The 20600-nt window shown below is 32.1% G+C and overlaps 2 protein-coding genes and 2 long non-coding RNA genes across 11 annotated transcripts in view; 2 read left to right on the top strand and 2 right to left on the bottom strand.

Annotated features, from left to right (window-relative positions):
- The window catches only part of LOC122514469, a 220427-nt gene extending 215367 nt beyond the window's left edge, over nucleotides 1–5060 (top strand). For 3 of the 4 annotated variants that reach the window (XM_043631329.1, XM_043631331.1, XM_043631332.1), the window contains one exon: nucleotides 3785–5060. In XM_043631329.1, coding sequence (XP_043487264.1) covers nucleotides 3785–4018 — 234 coding nt within the window. In that variant the 3' untranslated portion in view covers nucleotides 4019–5060. The remainder of the gene's footprint in view (nucleotides 1–3784) is intronic. The other variant, XR_006303058.1, reaches the window with a different exon arrangement.
- Nucleotides 1–20600, bottom strand: part of LOC122514491 — a 779718-nt gene that overhangs the window by 478620 nt on the left and 280498 nt on the right. The gene's annotated exons all lie outside the window — the stretch shown is intronic.
- Nucleotides 11968–12867, bottom strand: LOC122514492. The gene is made up of 2 exons (XR_006303067.1): nucleotides 12535–12867; nucleotides 11968–12311 (listed from the first exon to the last, which is right to left on the bottom strand). It is a non-coding gene; the product is annotated as an uncharacterized LOC122514492 (long non-coding RNA).
- On the top strand, nucleotides 13028–20512 carry LOC122514480 (glycine receptor subunit alpha-2). 5 transcript variants are annotated; one of them, XM_043631358.1, is made up of 9 exons: nucleotides 13028–14349; nucleotides 14549–14624; nucleotides 15071–15202; nucleotides 16322–16499; nucleotides 17014–17240; nucleotides 17473–17555; nucleotides 17649–17960; nucleotides 18384–18589; nucleotides 20011–20512. In XM_043631358.1, exons 2-9 carry the CDS (start codon nucleotides 14551–14553, stop codon nucleotides 20185–20187), a joined length of 1389 nt encoding a protein of 462 aa, XP_043487293.1. In that variant the 5' UTR covers nucleotides 13028–14349; nucleotides 14549–14550; the 3' UTR covers nucleotides 20188–20512. The 5 variants fall into 5 exon arrangements, with proteins under 5 accessions (XP_043487293.1, XP_043487295.1, XP_043487296.1 ...); XM_043631360.1 differs by lacking the exon at nucleotides 15071–15202; XM_043631359.1 differs by lacking the exon at nucleotides 13028–14349 and having other exon boundaries at nucleotides 14376–14624.

Genomic DNA, 20600 nt, shown 5'->3' with positions numbered 1-20600 from the left:
CTGTCTCTCTATCTATCCGTTTATCTTCGCATACAAGGAGGGTACGTTGACCTAATCGTTTCTCTCCCGAGAAATCCAATTAGCCGGCCATTAATAAGGGATTCTCTCAGAGGAAGAAGGATAATGGTTTACCTGTCTGGCGAGAAACGCGGATGCACCTGCAACAACGGTTAAGACACACCATTGCGATGCCATCTTATAACGGTTCCTCATTCACGTATCTTCAAACGTATATAGATAGGATCCTTTGCTTCGTAGATCGTTTTCTCGAGAGAAAAGAGAAAGAGATATAGTATTAGTTCTGAGAATTCTCTAGAGGATCGAGAACATTATTCCCTCCTTTGGAAAGCAGTACGATCCTTAGTTTTCTCTTGAGATAGATACTCTTTCTTTCCCTCTCTCTCTCTCTCTCTCTCTCTCTCTCTCTTACACACTTTCTTTTTCTTTATTTCTTTTTCTATCCCTTTTATTTCTCTAAGCTACACCTAAGTCATCGTATCGTATCACTTTTAAACGAACTCATGCTGATCTTCAATCTTCCAAATAATTTATCGAGTTTTATAGATAAAAGTTACACACACACACACACACACACACATGATAAGATAGGAATTTTAATAAGAAATTAACTTATCCAAAGGATAGGATCAATTTTCAAATTTGATTTAGAAATATCTCTCTAGGGATTGGTCAACGAAGTGTTTCTATAGGATATTTTAACTTTGCTTCCTTGAAACTATGTTATTTACCTGTGCATCTAAATATTTAGCTATATTATATCGATAAAAGGAATCTAACGGTAATAGACGAGAACGTTCGTAAATTATACCAGGGTATCGAGCTTCCGCAAAATTCCGTCGGTATGCCGCAGCCCCGTATTAATTAAACCGTGACTCGATGGTAAACACTCTCTCTCTCTCTCTCTCTCTCTCTCTCTCTTTCTTCTTTCTCTTTCTCCCTTTTCTCGTATACACGCTTCCCTTCATGGATTGCGATCTTTGATAGAAAACTTTCTAGGCGAAAGGCAACTTTTAATCTTTCGGGGTTACATTAATCGCATTAATTAAATCTTACCTAAATAGATAGTACGAAAGTATCTATTATTAATATTTCAAGTATCAACACTCGATCAGATAGTTTTCAATATATGCGAGGGTTAGAGAAAATTCGAGAATAGAGAGGCATTGTTTTCTGTCTTCGTATGAACTAAAAGAAACTTAATTATTAATTTACACGATTATAGATATTTCAGATTTGATCCTATCTCATTATTCCATATTAAACCTTTTAATAAACATTATTAAACAATATTAAATAAATAAATTAAAAAAATACATTAATAAATCTCTTACATATATTTGAAAAAATTATAAAACTATTTATACGATTCATATGTAAAAATATTTATTGCGAAACATGAAAAATTCGTAACCTATTAAGTAAAATGAAATGATGTATATATTGTAGAGATAAATAATTCAGAAGATCAATTTTATTTTAAATAATATCTCTACCATATTTATTATTTATTCTTTTTTTTATATTTTATATTTTATGTTTATATGTATATTACATATGCAAATGTTATTCCCCTTTAATCATTGTTAGATTAGTTAATTATAGATATGATTTAATTACAATTCCATACATAAATTTGTATCGTGGCATTCAATTACAATGTTCCATCTTAATCGAACAAATCGTGATAGTCGCATCGTCAACGATTTAGAATGTCGTGTAACAAAGAAAATTGAACTAAGCTCTCTCTCTCTCTCTCTCTCTCTCTCTCGCCGTGCCGCAAGATCGTCGATCCTCGTGTTCGATAATTAACACGCTACGTGAGAGAAGGAGGAGTTCGAAACCGGTGGCAATTAGCGCAAGCCAATATGTAAAATGAATTATAGCTTTGGGTTTTCGCCGGAATCCCCTGCTTGGATTGTTATTGCCCCGCTAGCATTTTATTGAATTACAGGATAAAAGCGTATGCGTGGATATAGGAATAATGCGATTGTCGACGATGTCATAGTGAATTTTTAAAATCACCGCCCAATGAATTTCTCCTTGAGCAAAATCCCCCATAGATGTATGCATTAATATGTTTGATAAATAACATATCGTATAATGAGATCAAACAGAATGACTAGTATATATTATACGTATATAAAATTCTTAGCGTAATAATAATGAACAAGAGAAAAATTCATTTATATAAATATACGTATATATTTATTATAATTATTATATTAATTGTAATAATACATATCGGATGTTCTCTCCTGAAGTTATGGATCAAAGGAAAGAGATCTACAATCTATAAAAATAACTAAAAAAAAATTATTAGTATGGGATGCGAGCGTCTCCAAGCTAAACATTTAAATAGGCATTCGTGAGAAGATTGGACGGTGGGCCCTGGATAGCTCAATGGTTAAATAGCAGTCGTCCGAAAGCGAAAGATCCAGGTTCGAATCCTCCCGGTCCAGTCAGTCCAACGGCCCAATTTTTTCATGAATCCTACATTAGTAAATACCTATTTTTTGTTTGTTTGTTTGTCAAATATGTCAAATATCTTGTAAGGTATTGACATTTCGATGACTATAGGGTTGAAAAGGGTTGAAAAAAAATAGTAAAACATATCGAAAAATTAAATTTGTAATATATTATTGATAATAATATATATATAAAATATTATATAGACTTCTTGGAAGAAAAAATATCGAAAGTAATATGAATAAAATAGAATAAAGGATATACCCCTATTAGGATGGAATAATGTTACCAATAATACTCTATCTATCTTTATCTACGAAAAAATTCGATTCCTGGGAAAGAGGCGGAAATGGAATTTAATTTCATTGAATATCCGACGTTTGGCAAAGGACTTTTGCGAAACGAATGAGCACTCCAAAAACGACTACGACGACGACGACGAGGACGAGGACGAGGTCGACGACGATGACGACGAGGACGATGACGACGACGACGACGACGAGAGCAAGGACGAGGAAGAACTGACGCGTATTTTCGACGCTTCGAAATCTCGTCGTGCCACGTGACGCACGATGTGTGTCGCGTACATCCCCCATCGTACCCTTCTCCCCTTTGCACACCCATTCCTACCGACGAAAAATATCACCAAAAATCGTTCTGGCCTCAGTTTCTCTATCCTACACCGGAAATTAAAGATTCAACGAGCCGAAGGTAATTTCGAAGCGAGAAGAGAACAGGACAAAGAGAGAAAGAGAGAGAGGAAGAAAGAAAGGAAAAGAGAATGGGAATATAACAAAAAAATTAAAGAGAGAAAAGATATGAAAAGGGATAGCGACAGTTGATAATGGAAATCGATGCCGTAATTCCACGAATAACTACTAGGTGTTATGTTTCACGTTGTTGAATTCGCGAAGTAACGTGACCTAAGAAAACATTGATCGCCTAAATATTATCTTCGAATGAATACTATGGATAATTTTATCGAATAACTCTATTGGAGATATACTAATTTCTTCTATTTTTTTTACAAAGTAACATATATGCATAATGTATCCACGCATGTGGTACAACTAGGACGGATATAATACTAAATATAAAAATAGATCAACAACAAAAAAAGTGCTATTTTTGAATGATGAATAGAAAATATCAATGTATGAATAATATTTATATATAAATGTCATATTATGTGGGGGGAAAAAATATGATTATTATTTAATCATTCAATATTCAAATTTTCAATCATAATTTTGTCGAATAAATACTCGTACGTTTAATGAAATAATTTTCTTTTTAGGAGGAATGCGCTTCCATGCTGGAGGATTTGAGCAGCAAGATCAATAATAAGCATCACGAAGTTCACACGCATCCCTTACTCTCAATATTCAAGATGGCCGAGGTTGCGGTTAAATTACCCTATAGCAACGGTGGTAGAAGCGTGTCAAGGTCATCGAGTTTAATCCTCATACTCGTGGTTCTAGCGTGCAACATTCTCACGTCTATTTCGACGTATCTCGTCAACGATTCGTGACACGGATAAAGTTACTTATCCGAGACGAGTAGGGGGAAGAAGAACCTCGAGCTTTCGAGTGTTTAAAATATCAACGACGATCTAGGGACATGAAAAAGTGTCGAAAAGAATTATGAGATATAAGGAAAGAATGAAAAAGAATGTACGTTCATGCACGTATATGTACGTTCGTACACGGGTGTGTGTGTGTGTATGTGTGTGCGTGTTTATGCAAGAAAGTTTAATTTGTCTTTTCCTAAAAAGATACAAAATCGCTATTTGTCTGACTATCCAAACTTGTTCCTACAATCGAGAATCGAAATGATACTATATAGAAATCCAAGCAAAGGAACTACCTTCCGTGTAGTAGATTACGGACAAACAAATATCGTATACGTGATGGTATTATACGGCAAGATCGTAATAAGAAAAATGTCTTAGCGAAATACCTACGTGATGTAAAAAGAATACGACACACACAAAAGATGGGAAAAAGTATTTTTATTTTCTTTATTTATTTAGTTTCTCCTCGACGCGTCTATTTTTGTTCCCGTTGGATCTCTCAAAGATATTGATCGAAAAGAAAATAGAATAACAAAATCGACTTATAGTTACATTGTCACAAAATCGAACATACAGAAACAGCTGGAGTTACCTGTTCGACCTCGATACGCCCGACAAACGTCCTTTTTTTTTTTGATATATAATATAAAATATATTTTACGTTCAATAAAAAGTATAACCCGAGTATATAAAAAATGAGCATAAATCCAAATATAATACCATAGTTCGTTCGTTCGCTGCTGGACCGGCGACGATATTACAATCTCTTCCAAATGATCTTGGTTAATATAACATCCTCCATGCCGATATTCTCGTATTGGCCAAATAAACTAATACTATAACATGGTACTAGAATTCAAGCTCTGCTTTATGAAAATTTCGATAAATCCTTTATCGTAAGCATAGACAGACGATTTTGCGTTATTATCGGAAATAAAATCAAGCACGATTCTCAATTGCCTGGAATGACTTCGCGTGTATAAATTGAATGAATTAGAAAGAGAAAGAGATAGAGAGAGATAGAGAGAGAGAGAGAGAGAAATGAAGAGTCTGTAAATGACTAGCACTAATTATTAATATGTATAATGAGTTAATCGGAAATCTCCTACCATACTGGACCATTAGGTGTGTTTGTTAAAGTTGATACCTGAAACAAAAATGACGCGTTTTCAGGCCAATCGTATGAGATTCCGAATAATTTAGATCGAATTATAGATTGTTAATATAGGTATAAAATAAAGGTGTAAAAAATAGAAGTAGAAAAGCTACGACGTAAAGACAAAGAGAAGTTATTGGGATTGTAATACGAATGGTAATTTTAAAACCATCGTTTTAAGTACCGAATAATAATCATTATTCTCAAAATGGTGGATCCAATTTTCCTAAGCTGCTGTATCCAATGTGTGACGTTAATAAATAACGCGAGAATTTGCTATATCCAACGATTAAAAAAAGCAAAAATGATTGACGAAGTAACGACGTAGGAAGAAAAAGAAAAAGAATCCACTTATATACAAACAAAGTATACATATATACAAACAAAAAATATATATTATTATTATTATTATTATTATTATAATAAACATATATTGAATATAAATATGCAAATTAATACAGAGCTAAGGAATGAAATCATCGATGAAAGCATAGATGCGAGTATCCCAGTTGACAAACATCGATATAATACCGTTTGTACATGAATACTCTGCGCTGTAGTGAAACGTTAATTTTATTATGAAGAATTCGTAAATTTAGAAACTTAAATAATTATGTGTACAATCGTGTTGGCATATATTTGATGCAAAGGAGAATATGTGAATGTATGCGATAGAAAAATATTATTCTACTCCCGATCATCCCAACTATATATATATATATAAGAAAAACCCTATGCACAAATACTTGATTAATACTTTTTTATTTGATCATTTTATTATCTCAATTTGAAGCAATCACCGGGTTATACACACACATTCGTTAAGAGAGAGAGAGAGAGAGAGATCTTTCATTATTTATAGATAATCAATGCGGTAGTAATTTATAAAAAAAAAGAAAGAAAAAAAACGTTTAATCGAATTATCTCGATGCATTAATAATTAATTTATACAGGGAAAAGCGTTAAAGACGTATTCTTCTGTTTTATATAGATATATATATAGGTTGTAATTGTAATCGAGTACAATGCACGGCACAATATTGCAATCTACTCGACAGGCTCAATGCGTTGATTTTGATGAGAAGAGAGAGCTGGGATGAACGCGAGCGAGATTGAATGTACGTGACGTGGCTATCGGAAAAGCAATAATGTATAAAGTTTATGATCCACTAACACATTGCTCAAAAGAATAGAATGTGTAAGTCTCATGTTATGTATACATATACACGGTTACACATAAATACACACCCAGGATACAACGCGAAGAAAATATTTGCGTACGTGTTAAATAGATAAAAATTTCGTGGCTGGTATCCGAACAATCGTCTAAAACGATCCATTTTGGAATGACCAAACGTGCGTTGTTCGTAAAAATAAAAACGAAAATGAAAAAGAAAAAAAAAAGAAAATAAAATAACACGCGTAAATAATCAAGGGCCGGTGAAACAAAAAGCTCGTTCGTGTTGTAATTAACCGCTGAATTGTTGTTGAACACATATTTTTACGATAGTTTACAAAAAGCATAGACATGCTTGAACCTTTTAACAAAAAAACAAAAAACAAAATAAAAGGGGCAAGTATTATTACATTGAATTTTCGTTGTCTTTGATCATCGCATTCAAATACAATTTGAAAATGTTTCACTTAGCTCAAGCAAAACACGACATCGAAAGATTCTAATACATTGTATCCATTGAGATTAATTAATCATTTTCATTTTCTATCATTCAACGTTTATTTGAACAATCGTTCACTCGTTGTATAGTAGAACTGTATAGTAGTTTTATCTTATATATTTAATCGTACAAAAAAATAAGATAATCGCATTATACCACAGTGTACTTGATAATGCTATTTGTTAATTAAACAAACCGAGGTATCTCTGTTAACTCTGATATACGACGTAACACGAGCTATTTTCACGAAGCAGAAATGGTACGCTTTTTTGTCGTTTATCGTTATTTGATTTTGAAAAAACAAACAAAACCCTTTATTTTCCTTTTTTTTTATAATTCTTAATAATTAAACACTTGATTGCAAGAGATTCTTAAGCAAAAAATCTCTGGCCTAACTGCATACTTAGCGTTATATAATCTTACTTCTATTGTAAAAGGTTGCTAGTAAGTTTCGAAGTGATTTTAAAAATTAATATAATTCCCTTTTTCGAAATTTCTTGGATTAATTTTTTTTTGTTCAAATTGTAAAACCATAAGCTTACGCGTAAGGAAGAAACTTTTTTACGATCTACAAAAGGCAGGCTAAAAAATCACTTAGAAAAAGATTGATTTTTAAAATCACTTAGGAAATAATACTCCATCCTGTATTTAAATTTACGTACCAGCCAAAGTAGTAAGAAGTAAGAAAATTCTTAAGTTAATATATTTAAAAACAAATTTGAGATCATATCTGAGCTTCGTGATAATCCCGAAAAGATGAAATATTTCTTATACAGTAGTTGAGAAAGATTATTTACACGAAATTTTACAAAGCACAACACAATTAAGCGATCGTTGAAAGCGCAATGTTACGTATTTGATAATAAGTTGTCTCTTCCATTAATTTACTCGAGAAACTAAGCGAAAACTAAGCCAAAAAGCAAGAACAACAAAATATAAAAATTCAAGAAAAAGAGATGAGACACAACATACAACAGAGCAACGGTGATGAAACCGATGCGATAATAAACTACGGTGGTTCCAATTGAACATATCAAGGCCTCTTAGAAAGGCTAGCCAATGCGCGATTTTACTCTATGTTTCACATAGATTGAGTTTTTTCGAAGCTTTTTTCAAACAACAAAGATACAATGAATAAAAATATAAAAATATAAATAAAAAAGGAATGATTCGTTTGCAGAATGCGTTGCAAATACTTAAGAGCTATTTTAATAATAACCGCATTTGGATGTCAGGCCTAATTTTACATGTTAATTTAACATGTTTTAACATATTAAAAGAAAAAATATAAAGGGAAGAACAAGAAAAAGGATAAAAAAACAAAACGTGAAACTCGATGTGCATTATTGTAACTCGTTTAGTATTACATATCCATAAGAAAAGAAAAAAAAAAGAAAAGGATTTATACAGTGACACAATTTCGTTACTTAACAATGTTGAGTCACGTGTAATTATCGAAACTACTAGCAAACGAATCATTTTATCGTACTATGGTAACATTTGTGGCAAGGGTCAGAAATCCCTATTTTCCACGAGCTGTATGAGCTTTAGTAAGTTTTTAGGATATTACAACCGTTCTAGATAATAAGTTCACCTTTTTATAAATTCCTGCCTTACCGACGATACAAATACGTAAGCTCTCATGAATAAGTAAAGATTATCATACGTCAGTCGGGCAGAATTTTGTTATCTAAATCGTCTCGTAGAAAAAAGGTGATGTTTAAATATCTATTTTCAATATATTTCATTGGAAAATCCACTACATAACAAATTTGTTAACGTCTTTATAAAAAAATTCTTGTAAAATTAATATTTAGTACGTATGATGATTTTATAAAAAGATGTTCCGTCGATGAAACAGAACTAAACTTGAAAGCTCAACTCGTGAATTACATAACACACCCACACACTTATACACACTTGCAAAAAAACGCGTACACTAAATGTGCATATATACATACGCATAATATACCACACGTATAAAATACGCGAAGCATATAAATATGCATATATCTATATATAATACTATATATATATATACATAAACATATATATGTACATATTTTTTATTACTTAAAAAACACTCTGACCCCGGCCACGCGTGTAATGTGTACTATAAACTACAAGACTATCTTATCTGTAAACATATTCGTAAGTAGCGCACTGCTATAAGCATGCTTGAACCTTCCTAAACGACTCTGGTACTCATTATAATGTGTGCTCGCTATCGCTCCTAATCTTGTATAGATGAGCGATTATTCGAGAGTCGGGCAAAGTCGGCAACAGGATTTATACAGGAACGCGAACAAACAGACATTAATAAAAATTACGTGCGAAAACTTTGTTATTAGTTTTGGAAAAATAAAAAGAGAAAGAGACTATTCAATTAAAGATACGACCGCGTGTAAAGTTTTCAATTATATTTCATTATATTATTACAAAAAAAAAAAGAAAATGAAATATCGATTGGATTATATCTTGGCTGTCCTGAATAATAATGTATCGTTATTGTTGTCAATAAACAATTGTTAAATTAATGTGATTATAATCGCGATATAAGTATTCTCTCTCTGTATTCAAATTAATACTAATTCTTTTTGGAAGATTTACGAAAGAAATCATTCTAATTCGATTTAATGATCTACGCGTAAAGTTAGCTCGCCGATAAATTTCCATTCTTATTTTATCGCAAATGGATTAATAAAATGAATGGATTTATAACAAAAATTCTATTGTCCAATAGAAAAGATTCATACAGAGAGAAGAGAGAAGAACGTATGTACGTGAATCCGTCTTTGCCTAAGAATCTCTTCGATTTTTAAATCACCCGTAGAGTTAAACCCGATGTAACGTTGACTGTATATACACACATACACACACACATATTATACATATTATATAATACCACATACACGATAGGTATACGTACCTAATAAACTAATGATTAAATACACGAAACGTTCGAGTACCTACCGTCGATGTACATGTACACACATATGTCGATCGGAAGAAGGTGAATGTAACAAAAGAAGAAGAAAAAAAGAAAAAACAAAAAAGGAAAAAAGGAAAAATTTTGGAACGCTTCCAGTGTCATTTAAGAGAAAAATAATATGAAAATAAAAATCCCCCCAAAAATATACGTCAAAGTGCACTCGAAAAATCTGGTTAGAAATGGAAATTGCAAAATAAAAAAAAGAAAAAAAAGCGAGAGATTAGAAATCTACAAAAAAAAATAAAAAATAAAAGATTAAAAAAAGAAACGAATAGGCGAAAGATAGATATACCATTATGTGAATGTGAACATGTACGATATATTATTATTTAAATAACGCGTGTGTGTGCGAGAAAATGCGCGAGAAAGAAAGAAAGATTGATAAAGCAGCGAATACTTGTTAAAAATTATTATACAGATGACTACGAGTTGCCGAGGCGTTGATAAATAAATGATTAGGCTCTTACGGGCCTGTGAAATTATAATACATGATTTTAGATCCTTGAAACATGATCCTTCAATTCATATTGTTCTGTACGTAACATTTCATAAATATTTTCCTTACAATATTTTCCAGATAATAAATAATTATGCATTATTATTAATTCCTTTTTTTGGAAAATACATTGCATTAAAAATGTATCGTACTTTCTGTAAAAAAAAAATATAATTCGTTACTTAATACTAATATTGCTCATAGCAAAAAATATTACACAGGTCATTTCATTACTATTCTATACATTTAATAAATGCACATTATTTACATATATACCATATATATATATATATATATATATATATTATTACTATTTTGAATAAACGATATTTAAACATTATAATATTATGAATATTTTTCCTTATTTTCTCATGTATATTCATTACTTAGAAATTACTTTAAAATATATCTATTGAAATATCATCAAATCCAGAACAACTGTATAATGTTTTATATATTTTGTATCTTATTTAAAGCTTTAAATAAGTTTAAATACAAGCACTATACATTCATATTTTTCTTAAATTCTATAAACAGGTAGTATTAATAAAAGTAAAATAGAATAAATAAAAAAGAAAATGTTAATAACAATCGTAAAACGAGCGTATATTACAAACATTAAGCAGAGGTTCATGAACGGGATGCATTTGAATAAAAGCAACCCAGATTTTTATACTCGAGTTCATATGCAATTATAAAGAAATCATCTTCCTACTTATGTACGATGCAAGACGACTGTTGTTTGGTTGGTTGGTTGCCTGGTTGGTTGGTTGGCCTACATGTAATCGCATAAAAAAGCCGAGTACACGAGTACGCCTCCCAGTGATCTCTTTTTTTTTAAATTGTCTCGCTAATTGCTTAGGATAAACCGTGAAAGAAGTTAACGGGTAAACGAGGAATATGCGCGCGCAAGTAAACACAAACTCCTACTCTTTGACTTTTTTTACGACTACTTTCATCCCTATATATCTATCTTTATCTACTATACGTGTATCAGTATATGTTACGGTCAATGTATTACTGCGAGCAATATTTACAATGCTCAATCGAATAGAACATTTTATAGATTGCCCGATCAATTTACAAAAATGCTCAAAGGATTTTGGTCAATCTATAAAATGTACTTTAATGAGGTATGTTTAAAACACGGGACGGGGAGGAGAAACTGATCTTAAATTTTCGTAAGTAAAATAAAACAAGAAAATTACAAAATTTGTACGCAATGTCAGTAACAAGTTTCGGTCAATCTTTAAAATTTGCTTCAGTGGAGTGTGTTTAAAGCATGGTAGAAGAAGGGTGAAGTAATATTAAATTATTGTAAGTAAAATAAACTCGCAAAGCTTAAAACAAAAATTTAAAAAGTACATTTTATAGATTGACCAAAACCCTCTGGGCATTCTATAGATTAACCGGACAATGAAAAATATGTTCAAAATTACATCGACCAATCTTAGTGGGGATTCTTTAGAATGCCCCGGACAATCTATACAGTGTCCGAAACATATACAGTGACTGTAATATATATATAGATATAGACCGCAAATATAGAAGAAACAAGATCTATAATTTTCTCTTTCTCTTTCTTTCTTTTTATTTTCTTCTCTGCTTCTCTCCCTCGCACAATCGTGTTTGACACGACCTCACGACCATACCAGCTTAACCCCACTTATACCTCTCGGCTACACGAGCTAGGGAGGATTTAAAAGCGTATTTCAGCCTTCGAACTTAGCCTGCACCATTCCGCTTAAGTATATGAACTGTCAAAACACCTCCCGCGAAAATAATTGGATTACTGATACACATTAGCAGTGGGCTCTTCTTACCCACATATTGTATCAAATGTTTCTCCCTTTAATTTTTGCTCTTCTTCTAATTTTTTTTTCTTTTTGATAAATAACTTTATCGATGGGCCGAAATTTCCTCATACGTATCTGTCAATGATTGTATCCAAACGAAATGTGTTTATTTGTGACAATTTTTCGAAATAGTGCATAACATTTATAAGAAGAAAAAACGTATACATTATTATGAGAATAATAAATTCGATTAATTTGTTGCATGAGGAAAATTGAAAACACTCGTTGATGATATTCGACAGAGAGCAAAAATATTTCTTATATAGTATACAATTAAATCAAATACTTGGTGTGATACCTTTCGACAAATAACCTCATTTTCCATCCACAACTCCAACGACCATTCAACTCGCATCTTTATTCAACGATAGATCGATCGAATACACCTGTCCTTTTATATTATCGATAATGATTTCGTAAGAATTATTTTCTTCAATTCGTCACATCTGAATAGATATGATCGATTTTACAATGAATATTTTCACCAATTTTCTACATTTTCTTATTCATTCGTATATTTTGAGAAGAAACAAAATACATCAACCCCCTCTCGTGCTTTTTACTTTCTCCAATTAATTATTCTAACACATATATAATTTTTTTTATATAAATTCAATATATTTTCCTTCATTTCGTGCGAGAGAGAACAAAAAAAAAGAGAAAGCACGATATATATAAATATATTAATTGTTATTTATAAATAACATACAGCATAATGATATAACAAACAAAAAATTAATATTCAAAATAACAAATAATCAGAATTAAAAAGAAAAAAGAAAAAGGAGAGAGACAGAGAGAGAGAGAGAAAAACACGATCTCGTTCGTTTTCCGTGGATAGAGAATCTCATTAGACTGAGGAAAGTGTAACCGTGTCGAATGCATACACCTGAAATAACCTGAGAAGTACACTCGCGCGCAAGTCTACGGCATATGTCGAGGATGAAAGAGGGAAAGATGTGTAAGTTGAAGACACTATTGCCAAAGTATCGGCCTCGGCCATTTCTCGTGTTCTCCACAGCAGCCTCTTTTGCTACGAGGACACACGTAAAGGCACAAAGACGTGAACAACGAGAAGTTTCACGCAAAATGGCCGAACACACAAACACAGGCATAGACACAGAAGCGCAACCCTTGGACGGAGACGGGCGCGCACACACACACATATACAAACATAATACACAGTAACGGCCGTGTTTCTATCTCTCTCTTTCTCTCCCTTGTACCGATGAAAGAGAAGAGTAGGGCTTAATCAGTTAGTCGATAGGCAAATTGGCTTAAAGACACCGACCGACCGGGTGGTTTACAGAAGCAGCAAGCCCCGTGCAGTGGCCAGTGGTTGAGTGGCGAACCAACTGTCTCTCTTTCCCTCTCTCTCTCTCTCTCTTTCTCTTCTCTCTCTCTCTCTCTCTTTCTTTATCTTACTATCCCTGTCTATCTCTTTCTCTCTCTACCACTATTATTCGGTTTTCCGTAAAACGATCGACAAGTTCTACGGTGACGACGAGAGAACGACAGTTGCATGTCCTCGATCGTCGTTCCAGGGGTTTCGTCGAGGAATCGTGCGAGCAAAAGAGAGAATGAGAGAAATAAAAAAGAAAGGCTACGGTGAATAATTCCGCGAACAACGTTCAATTCCCTTCGAAATAAATATAAAAAGAAAATAAACAAAAATATAGGAATAGCGGAGTATTTGGTGTTCGTAATCTGGCAGCCACGTGCGATGACAACGAAATACTATTGCTATTGCTATCAAAGGAGACGAGAGTATCCAGTGAATTGTGTCTGAAGTTTGTCACCAATGTGCCTAGAAATCGATGATCTTTCGCGACAAACTGGACCGATTTCGGATCGACGATCACTCGATCGGTAACTTCCTCGTACCTTTGATCGCTTATGTGAGAAAACAACGTTGCTGTTGGAACTCATCCTCGTGACAACGTCGTCAAACGTATTTACCAAAGGGTTCCTCTATTTAACAACGAATACCAAAAGTGTTTGCGATCTGGATTGGCTGTGCGAGCCTCGATTTAAATATAGACGACGACTACTACTATTAGGACGCAGTGGATTGGGTGAGGAAAATCGGCACGATAGAATGTGCAGCTGTTCGGTAAGTACTCTTCGTTAATTCGAAAGATGTACAATGTAAGTAAGTATATGTATATTTGTTGCATTATCTATAAACGTTCTCGTTAATGTAAATATAAATCGATCGCGTTAATTAAAAGATAACATTTGTTTTCTCTTTTTTATTTTTCAAATTATTTCGAACAATTTTTCGTATAAACTTTGACGATTTTGTGTTCTAGGAATGACGAGACACTCTCTGGTGATCCTATGCTGCTACCTGTACACGCTGTTTGACATGGCAGCCTTACATTTTCCGTGAGTACATTGAAGAAATAATTAAGTGAAGAACTCTCTCTCAATAGGGCTATCTTTTTGTGGAAAAAGAAAACAAGAGAAAGGAGATTTCCCGATTAACTTTACAAACGATAATACGAGAACTCGTGTGATCGAACAATTGGAAAACTATAATAGTGTAACTTGAACACGTGTCAAACGCGAATATTGTTCTTTGTTAAAGATCGAAAATAAGTAAACGATATAATCATAGGAAATCTATCCTTCCTTTTTTATCGAGATTATCGTGAGGTAACACTTATCTGATTATCGTCGTCATTCTGTTAAAAGGGGATAATTTGACGAAAGATTATTTGAATGAATTCGTTAAAACGTAATTGGTCATATATTTATTATTCATTTCTTTTTGCACGAATGACGACGAAATATGTTACCCCACCATCACCTCCCACTGTGTCGAGTTTCAGCGAGAAAGTATGCGAACCGGTTCTTTCCACGGAGGTCGAAGGGTGGCATATTAAAGTCGATAGCCTATCGTCTAGTACAATTCGACTTTCGGCGAGAAAGCGCGGGTACCGGTTTTTTCCCAAGATCGAAAGGTAACGCATCTCTAATGATCGATATCATCCAAAAGTACGATCTCTGTTACATTTAAAACACGCTTACGAATTTTCACGTATATATACACATTTTAATATAAATTACTGATCACAAATCGAATATGAAATAGTTAAAAAAAAAAACACAAAATAAATGTGGATTATACCGAAGAGATAAAAAAGACGATGATAAAAAATGGCAAGAAATTACTCTCGGAAGTTTCGCTATGGATTATCGGCTTGATTAGGTTTCACAGAAGAATAAGACATTGGGTTTGACGTTAGTCTGTTTGAATAGGCCCGAATAAACGAATCTACTATTCAATCGTATTATAAAATTCGATTGAATTTAGATTGTACGTTTAGAAATCTTTTAATATCAAGTTCATATTTTTGTATTTTCTGTAATATGCGATATAATTAAGAACGAATAAGTTAGCATAATCTTTCGAATTTTGCTCGATCATAATTATATACATATATATATATATAATTTAAAAAAAAAAGAAGAAGTTATTATATAAACAAATAAATATCTTCTAAAAGATAACTTATTCAGACGAACAAGCGCATCGAGGTGTGACCACAATTATATTAATGCGATTGGTATAGATATTGCGAAATAGTATATACACATATAAGACATACATATAAGACAGAGGTCGTAGGTTAGGCATATTAAAACGTCTGCATGTAAGGAACACATCTATCTATCTATCTATCTCGGTTAAACTTAAAGGTGTGCCAAGCACGAAGACCTATTATGGCTTCTACGATATTGCTGTTTCATCGGAATCGCGGCAATATTTTACACTCGCTTATACTTTTTCCAGACTTCTTCTCGAGAGCCAATTTAAAAAAAAAAAAAAGAAAAAAAACCAACAAAAAAAGAAACATTTTTTTCTTCTTCCAAGATTTGCTTATGCATGCTCCTTCGCTCAGGTATTTACCGTTAATGCACAACGCACCGTATCTTACTTTTACACGAAAATTCATTTGGTTACTAGTTACACTTTACGTGTATTAATCTAACGAAGAAGCTGGGGGGTGGTGGTGGGGGAGAAGAGAAATAAGCTCGAGTGCATCTTTCCTCCCTTTTCTTTTCTTTTCAATCTTCAGAGAAGCCGACCAAGAGGATTACGGTAGGAAAGAGGTATCTCTGTCGTTAAGAGACATCCTACCGATAAATCCGAAGCAATATGATAAGCACAGAGCACCGAAATTTTTGGGACAACCTACCATCGTTTATTTTCACGTCACCGTTCTCAGCCTAGATTCTATTAACGAAGAATCTATGGTGAGTTTGTTATAATCAATAGAAAATAATTCAATTATATATTCTAAGAAACAAGAATAAATGCCCTATAAATAAATCTCGACAAGTGTCACGTTCAATAATGATCGCAAATGAACCTTTTTTTTCAACTTTTTCGACAACAAAAAATAACTTGTATCTTTCACGCGAAAACTTTCAATCAACTTTACAGCTTTGAGCTATTAACAAGTATAATGATAAAATTATATTTTAAATCTTTTAGAAATTGTAACATTAATAATTTTAATAATTCTACAATTATTATTTTTATTTTAACTTTTTAACGAAAGCAATTTCATTCTTTAAATAATTTACTTCTTCCTCTTTTAATGGAAACAATATTTTTCTATTTAAATTACTCCGCGTCTCTAATGAGCGTTATCTTAAAATAAAAATTCATCTCTAACGTTTAATCCAAACCCCCCTTGCTTACAATTGTTTTTATTTATTCTAATGAATTTCGCGTTTTAATTAATAATTTGTTTTCTTTTCGCAGACCTACGTCGCTGATATTTTTTTGGCTCAAAGCTGGCGTGACTCTAGATTAAGATTACCAGAGAATATGTCGGAAGAGTACAGAATATTGGACGTTGATTGGTTGAACAATATTTGGAGACCGGATTGTTTTTTCAAGAACGCGAAAAAAGTTACTTTTCACGAAATGTCCATACCGAATCATTATCTTTGGCTTTATCACGATAAAACATTACTTTACATGTCCAAGTAAGTATCCTATTTGAAAAGTTATCCTTTTAATGGAATAATTTCAATAAAATTAATACTTTCTATGGAGTAATGTCTAATAAAATGGATTGTTTATGAAATTTTAAACAATGTAAATTACATCAAATGTAAAATGTAGTTAGTTGAATATAAATAATATTACCTACTATTTCAAATATTACTTATCTCGATAAATATTTATCTGTATTTTTGTGTTTGTAATAATTTATAGATTGACTCTGGTACTATCTTGTGCGATGAAGTTCGAATCTTATCCTCATGATACTCAAATTTGTTCAATGATGATAGAAAGCTGTTCGTATAATCATTTTTAACATTAATATTTCAATCTACAAAATTTATTTATTTTTATTTATGTAGAAGAATATATATTATTATACATTGTAGTATCACATACGACGCAAGATTTGGTCTTCATATGGAACATGACCGATCCGTTAGTAGTAAATCCCGAAATTGAACTGCCACAGCTCGATATATCGAACAACTATACGACCGATTGTACAATCGAGTATTCAACAGGAAACTTCACGTGCATTCAGATCGTTTTTAATTTAAGAAGAAGATTAGGATACCACCTGTTTCATACGTACATACCTTCAGCCCTTATCGTTGTAATGTCCTGGATTGCCTTCTGGATCAAACCTGAAGCAATTCCAGCTCGTGTTACGCTTGGCGTAACATCACTCCTCACACTTGGTAAGATTACCTTAATTAAATCATTCTAATTATTTAATACCGGGGATTAGGAGAGGACGATGATCTTTTAATATAATTTTTTATAAGATATACTATTCACACAAACATATACAAAATATAATTTATATAGAAAATATTATTTCATTTTTAACTTATATATTTAATTCAAACAACACAATTATTTCTCGTACTCGAATAATATGTTGTGCATACTCATAAAACATGAAAATATTTCAAACTATATAGAATACGTTTATATTGTAGATCTTTTATTAATAATACATTATAATTAAAAATGTAAAAGAGTAATCTTGTATTCTCAACAAACATTTCGTTGTTTTATTAAAATAATATATCTCTTATCTTTTTCTCGAATATATAATCGTGAACAAAGAAACAAAATGTATATACTTATATTTATAGCAACTCAGAATACACAGTCTCAACAATCGTTACCACCCGTTTCGTATGTGAAAGCCATTGACGTATGGATGTCATCGTGCAGCGTCTTTGTATTCCTGTCTCTCATGGAATTCGCCGTAGTCAATAATTACATGGGTCCTGTTGCAACGAAAGCCATGAAAGGCTACTCCGATGAGGATCTTAGGGAAGCTATCGATGAATTTAAGGTTTTCACTTTATTTCCATATTTCATTAATTATTATCATATTTACAATTTATTTTTAACGAAATTCTTCGATAACAATTATTATGAATTTTATATTTTCTATTCATTCTTTTTATTATCTCTTATTATTCCATTAGTAATTTCTTAATAACTATTGAGGAAAATATATAATCTGTCATTAGTTATGAAACGCATTTAAAAAATACTCACTTTGTTGAGCAATTATTATTGAGCAAACTAAAAAGTATATTTAAGAAATTGAAGAGCATCCTTGATTATAAATGGATATATACATTTTCACGAGTTGTTTTTGTACTTAAGTTACGAGGAATATTGTTCACTGAATTCTTCAGAATTATCCGTAGAATGATCGAGAGCACTTTGGGTAAAAAAAAAAAGGAAAGGAAAAAAAAGGAGCCTCAAGTGGAAAGTTTTAAGACTGTTGTCAGCTTTGTTAAAACTCTTATCCCGTCTCTCATAGCTACGAGCAACTTTATATTCTCATAAATAGATAAAAAAAAAAAAAAAGAGTAAAATAAAAAGAGAGAGAGAGAGAAAGGAAAAAAATGTGAAAGATCATACAAATTGTTATTATTAAGCGTTCTCGATTTCTAACGAACGAAGAACAGTGAATATTTATTACAATTGTTGTTAAAAATTTCTTGTAAAATGTTATTTGCAAATACGTATCGCAATATATGTCAAGCGTATAGAGATATCTTTGCATTACGTTTACGTGCGCACGAACACGTTTGTAAACTCCGGGTAATTCTCTCAGGAAGGCATGATTATTTACATCACTCTCGCGCAAATAGATCGTTCGTGTTTCACGTGCAAAGGCTCTCGTTAACGATACTGTTGATTCGCTTTAAATATCTCTACGCCTTTCTCCATTAGAGAAACTCGAAGTATAGTTACCGATATCGTAATTAAATCTATCTTCGGATATACTCTAAATAAAGGATATAACGAGATATTCGTATATATTTACATAATTATTCGTATCGACTTTTTATAAAGTACAATAGGAAAGTAGTACAAAATCAACGATAGAAAATTTTACTTTACGAATCAAGCTCTCGAAATTTTACGAGTATACTTTTGAAGAAACTTTATGCATCGAGAAGTTTTCAAGTTAAAAGCGTTTCTTTGCCTAAAACTTTGTTGGAGAATCGAAGAATCGTTTGTTTCCGCTTAGTTTTGGCTCCTTTTTCAATGTAATTTGTTAGATAGAAATTCATAAGTTCTTTTACTTATAATCAATTGTGTTCAAACTTTAGTCTAATTTGTTCTTATATAACAAACAAATCAATCCGACAAGAATCGTATTAATATTTTCAATTATTTGAAAAAAAAACTACTCTAATTACATTTGGTTTGATTTAATTGTAAAAATCTGTAATATCTTATAATATTTTCTAGACCCCGATGAGGCCCGATTCCGAGAGAAGCAGAAGTCCCGTAAGGCCACCTACCGTCCAGTACGATACTTGCTGTCAGGGTAGGGCGACGGCAATTTACATCGACAAAATCTCCAGATTCTTCTTCCCCTTCTCATTTTTCATCCTGAACGTCGTTTATTGGAGCACCTTCCTATAAAATAAGAAGAATCTCCGCCACGTTGCTGATCAATCGATCAGCGAACATAGACATTCACAAAAAATCGAGAAAAAACCGTGATTCAGTAGTGCCTTTTATACAGTGTTGATAAAAAGTTAGCTAATGTTTTTAAGACTTATTGTTTGGCTTGAAATAATGAAACTAATGTAAGTTTATATATAAACGAATATTTTATGATCCATTATTTACCACGTTTGTGTTATCTATAATTATATAGAAATCAAAAATGTTTGATATGCAACAAGGAAAAATGTGAACGAATTTATCAAATTGATTATATAGTTGAAAAACTATACGTAATATATATTTACAGAAATTCTTCATTATTTGAACCTAAACAACTTTATTATCATCCTGTATAAAATCTATATTTATAAATCTTATCAATATTA

This window comes from Polistes fuscatus, unplaced genomic scaffold (genome assembly GCF_010416935.1).
Source record: "Polistes fuscatus isolate 324 unplaced genomic scaffold, CU_Pfus_HIC Scaffold15, whole genome shotgun sequence".
Lineage (NCBI taxonomy): Eukaryota > Metazoa > Arthropoda > Insecta > Hymenoptera > Vespidae > Polistes > Polistes fuscatus.
The sequence above is the reverse complement of the archived record's forward strand: the minus strand, read 5'-3'. Positions and strand labels throughout refer to the sequence as shown.

What these genes read in the sequence shown, in the direction of transcription:
- LOC122514480 (XM_043631356.1), top strand. Translation starts at nt 14,961, where the DNA reads ATGAATTCGTTAAAACGTAATTGGTCATATATTTATTATTCATTTCTT. An exon ending in TTTTTTCCCAAGATCGAAAG is followed by an intron (nt 15,203 to 16,321) that starts GTAACGCATCTC and finishes TTCAATCTTCAG; the next exon opens with AGAAGCCGACCAAGAGGATT. An exon ending in CTATTAACGAAGAATCTATG is followed by an intron (nt 16,500 to 17,013) that starts GTGAGTTTGTTA and finishes TTCTTTTCGCAG; the next exon opens with ACCTACGTCGCTGATATTTT.